This window comes from Cebus imitator, unplaced genomic scaffold (assembly GCF_001604975.1).
Source record: "Cebus imitator isolate Cc_AM_T3 unplaced genomic scaffold, Cebus_imitator-1.0 Scaffold306, whole genome shotgun sequence".
Lineage (NCBI taxonomy): Eukaryota > Metazoa > Chordata > Mammalia > Primates > Cebidae > Cebus > Cebus imitator.
The window spans coordinates 1,430,989-1,437,304 of record NW_016107621.1 but is presented as its reverse complement, the minus strand read 5'-3'; the positions used below and the strand labels follow the sequence as shown (position 1 = coordinate 1,437,304).

Here is a 6,316-nt window from a genome sequence, read left to right as displayed (position 1 = left end):
CTCTGTTGCCCAAGCTGGACTGCAGTGGCACAATCTCAGCTCACTGAGACCTCCACCTCCCAGGCTCAAGTGATTCTCCTGCCTCAGCCTCCTGAGTAGCTGGGTCTACAGGCCTGCGCCACTACACCTGGCTGATTTTTTGTATTTTATTAGAGATGGGGTTTTACCATGTTGCCCAGGGTGGTCTTGAACTCCTGAGCTCAGGCAATCTGCCTGCATCAGCATTCCAAAGTGCTGGGATTACAGGTGTGAGCCGCCTCACCCGGCCCTCACATGAATACTCTAAATTGGGAACTGTGAGTATACCCTCTTCTCCAGATCAGGAAACTGGACACACAGAGATAAGTGACTTGCCCGAATGCAGGAAGCTTGCCAGGGTGGGGCTGGGATGCCAGGGCATGGGAGAGAAGAGTCGGCCAGCTGTGGCAATACTCACAGAGTCCTTGAGCGCCAGAAAACAGTGGCAGATCCAGCGGCGGGTGGTCCCGTCACGGCAGATGTAGGAGAAAGCCTTGTCCAGGTTGCGGTCAGGAGCACAAAAGGAGACCTTTTCGATGGTCTGGTCGACCAGAAGGTCCTAGGAGGGGCCAGGGAGGCCAGGAGAGGAGTGTGAACTGTCTTTCAAGTGTCCACTCAACGTTCTCTGTGTATGCTGAAATCTCGTCCTGAATGGGGTGGGGACCCAGCAGTCACTGAGACACCCTGTGCCCTGCCTGCAGAGGGCTCCCAGATCAGAGGGAAGATCAGACCCATCATGAGATGGGCAACCCAGAGTCACAGCCAGGCTGTGATGAAGGAGGCCCAGGCAGAGGCATCAGGGCCAGGACTGGGGAGGCACAGGCACAGGGGCCAGGGCCAGATGGCAAAAGCCAGCTTGGGGTCAGTCAGGGAAGGCTTCCTGGAGCAGGCACAGGAAAAAAAGTCAAGCAACAGTATTTTGGGCTGAGGGACTGCCTGTGCAAAGGTGGTGATCTTGTTCTGTCATTAACCCAACTCTCAGCATGTCCTGGGCACCTCCTGGGGCAGGCTCTGGGGTGGGGGCAGGGGATTCAAGGTGAGCAAACCGATACCCACATCGTGGCCTCATAGTGCTTCCTTCTGGCTGGGCAGGGCGACACTTAACACTTAATGCCTAACATTCATTGATCTGAGCAGTTATGATGTACCAGACCCCATTCAAATTTTTTTTTTTTTTTTTTTCAGATGAAGTCTTGCTCTGTTACCCAGGCTGGAGTGCAGTGGCGTGATCTCGGCTCACTGCAACCTCTGCCTCCCAGGTTCAAACAATTCTCCTACCTAAGCCTCCCAAGGAGCTGGAATTACAGGCACATGCCACCACGTCCGGCTATATTTTGTATTTTTAGTAGAGGTGGGGTTTCACCATGTTGGCCTCTTGAACTCCTGACCTCAGGTGATCTGCCCACCTCAGCCTCCCAAACTGCTGGAATTACAGCCATCAGCTGCCATGCCCAGCCCATATTTTAAAATTTCTTAAAATTATTTTGTATAGACAGAGCCTTGCTATGTTTCACAGGCTGATCGTGAACTCCTGGCTTCCAGGGGTCCTCCCAGCCAGGGACCATTTCAAATAACTGCATATGCTTTCTCATTTAATGGTAGGGTCTATTACAATCCCTATTTTTATTTTTTTGAGACAGAGTTTCATTCTTGTTGCCCAGGCTGGAGTGCAATGGCACAATCTCGGCTCACTGCAACCTCCACCTCCCAGGTTCAAGCGATTCTCCTGCCTCAGCCTCCCAAGGAGCCAGGATCACAGGCACCCGCCACCACATCCAGCTAATTTTTTCTATTTTTAGTAGAGATGAGGTTTCACCATGTTGGCCAGGCTGGTCTGGAACTCCTGACCTCAGGTGATCCACCCTCCTCAGCCTCTCAAAGTGCTGGGATTACAGGCGTGAGCCATTGCTTCCGACCTATAATCCCCACTTTTTAGATGACACAACTGGGACCTAGAGGGGTTAAATCTCACACCCAGGGTCCCTAAGCTGGGATTGGAGCTGAGGCAGCTGCTCCAGTCTCTCTCACCCACAACCTATGCCAGTTCCCAAATAATCACAGCATTTATTCCTGAGTTATGATGTCGGAGGGACCATGCGGCATCGTCTAGAAGGTCCCCGAGGGAGTGATGTGCAGAGGAGGCAGGACGGTGTCTTCAGCCCCTATTCTAGCAGGTGAGCAGACAGGCCCCCGGCGTCCACCCCACAGGCCCCTACCTTGGTCTTGTCATCTACCACTCGGAGCCCATCGGCTGACACCCACAGGACAGACTTCACGGACTTTCGGCCCATCTGCCGAGAGACAGGGGACAAAGGAGCCAGGTCAGGGCGCCTCTCCCCACCTGATCTTGCCCCCTCCCTCGAGCCAGCCCCCTCACTCACCGCCTTCAGCTTCTTCACCGCATCTTCACACACGTGCATCCCCCGGGACTCCTCCACCTCCACATGGCCCAGGTACTTGGGTTGGAGGGAATGGGGGGACATGAAACAGCACAGTAATCACTCATTCTCAGCGTTCACTGAGCATCTGCCACACAGCAGGCAATATTCTAAGCACGTGGCATGTATGCAATCATTTATTCTGCACCGCAGCACTACAATGTGGAGACCTCATTCCTAGTCTAGACATGCAGATGAGGAAACTGATGTACAGCACGCAGCAGTGATTCCGGTCTAGCTAACCCGGCTCTGTGGTCCTCCCGAGAGCCAGTATTTGCATTTCTGCGCCTGAGGACTGGCCCTGCATTTCTGCGCCTGAGGACTGGCCCCGGGCCACGCAAAGCTGCTTTGCCCACCCTAAAGTGGCTAGAAAGAGCCTGGGCCAGGCCCCATAGTGACTGACGGGAGCTAGGGTACTTGAGCCCCAGCTCCCTCACCTGCAGGTGGGATGACTATTCCTCAAATTCCCCAGGGGAAGGCAGTTGCACACAGCTGTAGTGTTGTTGTTGTTGTTTTTGAGATGGAGTCTCACTCTGTCACCAGGCTGGAGCACAGTGGTGCAATCTCGGCTCACTGCAACCTCTGCCTCCCGGGTTCAAGTGATTCTCCTGCCTCAGCCTCCTGAGTCGCGGGGATTACAGGCATGCACCACTACACCCAGCTATTTTTATATTTTTAGTAGAGATAGGGTTTCACCATATTGGTCAAGCTGGTCTTGAACTCCTGACCTCAGGTGATCTACCTGCCTTGGCCTCCCGAAGTGCTGGGATTACAGGCGTGAGCCACCGCACCGCACCCAGCCCACAGCTGTAGTTTTAGTAACACACCCTTTACAGGCTGCCTGATTTTCCTCACTCCCAACGCCATCTCCTGCACCTCCCAAATGAAACGGTCACACTCAGAGTCTGTTTCTGGGGCAAGGGAACATAAGGTGGGGGAGGGGCTGTAACCATGGTCAGTCATCACCCAGACAGGAAGGGGCTGAGCTCCACAGTCCACGCTGTGAATCCTGCTCTCCCTCTCATAGAGTGTCAAAGTGTAGGGTATGACTAAACCAGAACGCTCTTAATAGCAGAACGCATTGAAAATGCTATGCATGACATGATGGCTTCCAGGTAATACTTTGCTGGTACCAGAAAATGTAACTTGGTTTTTTGTTTGTTTTTGAGATCAAGCGCCTAGGCTGCAGTGCAATGGCACAATCAAGACTCACTGCAGCCTCGACTTTCCTGGACTCAAGTGAGCCTCCGATCCCAGGGACTACAGGTGTGTGCCACTGTGCCTGGCTAGTTTTTGTGGAGACAGGGTCTCCCAGTATTTGCCCAGGCTGGCCTCAAACTCCTTGGTTCAAGCGATGCTCCCACTGCAGCCTCCCAATGTGCTGGGATTACAGGTGTGAGCCACCATGCTTCACGGTTTTGTTCTTTTTTTTTTTTGAGACAAAGTCTTGCTCTGTTGCCCAGGCTGGAGTGCAGTGGTATGATCTCAGCTTACTGCAACCTCTGCCTCCAGGATTCAAGTGATTCTCCTGTCTCAGGCTACCTAGTAGCTGGGACTACAGGTGCCTGCTACCATGCCTGGCTAATTTTTGTATTTTTAGTAGAGACAGGGTTTCGCCATATTGGTCAAGCTGGTCTCAAACTCCTGACCTTAGGCGATCTACCCACCTAGGCCTCCCATGTGCTGGGATTACAGGCATGAGCCTCCGCGCCTAGCCGGACTCACAGTTTTATTTTTATTTTATTTATTTATTTATTGAGGCAGAGGCCTGCTCTGTTGCCCAGGCTGGAGTGCAGTGGCGCAATCTCGGCTCACTGCAACCTCCACCTCCTGGGTTCAAGTGATTCTCGTGCCTCAGCCTCCTGAGTCGCTGAGATTATAGGTATGCGCCACCACGCCTGGCTAATTTTTGTATTTTTAGAGGAGATTGGGTTTCACCATGTTGGTCAGGCTGGTCTCGAACTCCTGACCTCATGATCCACTCACCTTGATCTCCCGAAGTGCTAGGATTACAGGCATAAGCCACCAAGCCTGGCCACCTCACGGTTTTTAATACCAACTTCAAATGACTTGAGCTTGTACCCTCACCCCACCTCAGCCCACTCACCCTGACTGGGAAGCTGCATGTGCCCTTGCGAACCGCGTCCTCATCCGCCTGCCACTGGTGGGGGCGCGACGCCTCAGGCACGTAGGCTGGCTTCCTCCGCCGTAGGCTCTGCCGTAACTTGTTCATGGTGCCCGCCCCGTCTGGTAACACAGGACAGTGGTGTGGGTCAAGGGTGGGGGGTAAGAAGGTGTGGAGCTCCATGGGGAGGAACCAGTGCTCAGGGAACATGGGGTCAGATAACAAGATCACTGGAGGCAGGATTACAGGGTCACTCGGGAGGCATACCTGGGATCAGCAGCTCAAGTCAGGGGACTCGGGGAAAGGAGCCAACAGAAGGCAGGCGAGTGCCAGAGCTGGGCACTGGGGATTCAGAACCATGGGGCTCAGGCGCACGGAGGTCTGGGGTCGAGGGGTATGGGGCACATGTTTCAGGGCATTGGAGGCCTTCTTGTCCACGTGGTAGACTTCCTCACTTCCTCATTCCCAACACCGTGAGGATCCAAAGGATGGGAAGTCAGACACAGGAGGGTATGGGGGCTGGAGGGCATGGGGGCTGGAGGGCACAGGGGTCAGGCGCCACAGGTCAGGGGTTTTCGGGGTATGAGAGTCAGGCAGTGGGGTGATCAGAGGGCAGCAGAGGAGCTGGGAATTGCATGGGTCGGGGATGAAGGAGTCAGGTGCAGGGGGTGTAGGCATGGGGGATGGTGGCTTGTCTCTGGAACTCTGAGATGCAGCCACTGTGTGACAACTGTGTCTAATCCCCAGGCAAGTTGTGGGCCTTGTACCCACAACTCTCAGAGGCAGGGCTGTGGGTGTGTGGAGTGGACGTGGAGGTGGCCAGCCTCTAGGACAGTCTTCACTGACTGATCAGCCATTCTGACAGTCCCAGGACTGGGAACACCAACAGTATAGGGGGACTCGTGTGTGTGTGTGAGCCGGTGTGCAGTGCAATGTTCTGGAATACCGTCTGTGGATCTATATCTGAGCATGCAACGTCTGTGACTGTATTTCTGAAGGCTGTGTAAAGAACGCATGTCTCAGAATGGCGTATGATGGTGTGCATCTGTGAATGCTGTCCATGAGATGTATCCAAAAGTGTGGTTGTTGTCTGTGACTCTGAGTCCCTGAAGGTTGTTGCTGAACAGCACTGATGCCCGAGAGTGGCTGTGAATGTGAACGTCTGATGTCTGTATCCGAGAGTGCCGTTGTTGTCTATGAGAGCTTGTGACTCAGTGCCTATTGCCTGTGAGGGTGTGTCTGCTTGAGCTGTGGCCTTTGAAAGGGTGTGCCCGTGGCTGTTATCCATGTAGCTATGTCTCTGTGTGAAGGTGTGGCTATTGTCTGTGATGACATTGCCTCTGAGAGTGCATCTAAGGGACCCACAGGACTGTCTGTGTCCAGGAGCACAGCTGTTGGGGGCTGTGGCTACTGTCTTAGAGTGTGGGTGCATGGGTGTCGCACAGAGGGTGTATCTGTGTGCGGTGGTGCATCCATGAGGGTGTGAGAACATGAGCCTGTCTCTGACAGTGTGTTCCTGAGTGTTATTTGTAAGGGTGTAACTGTCGCCCGAGAGAGTGCCGGCTGTTCTTGGTGAGACTGTTTGTATACAACTGTAGCTCCCTGTGAGAGCCTGGGCCCGCGGGTGCCGTCTTTGAAAGTGCAGCTGTCATCTGTAGAAGCGTGGGTCTGTGTGTGTGGCCAGACTGTGCGAGAGTGTGTCTTTTTTTTTTTTTTTTTTTTTGAGATGAAGTTT

General features: G+C 53.7%; 1 protein-coding gene across 4 annotated transcripts in view; it reads right to left on the bottom strand.

Annotated features, from left to right (window-relative positions):
• Positions 1 to 6,316, bottom strand: part of NUMBL (NUMB like endocytic adaptor protein) — a 27,373-nt gene that overhangs the window by 15,843 nt on the left and 5,214 nt on the right. For all 4 annotated transcript variants that reach the window (XM_037729449.1, XM_037729448.1, XM_017503191.2 and 1 more), the window contains exons 3-6: positions 4,564 to 4,703; positions 2,400 to 2,474; positions 2,235 to 2,309; positions 437 to 577 (exon numbers count right to left, since the gene is read on the bottom strand). In XM_037729449.1, the coding sequence (XP_037585377.1) occupies positions 437 to 577; positions 2,235 to 2,309; positions 2,400 to 2,474; positions 4,564 to 4,703 (431 nt within the window). The remainder of the gene's footprint in view (positions 1 to 436; positions 578 to 2,234; positions 2,310 to 2,399; positions 2,475 to 4,563; positions 4,704 to 6,316) is intronic.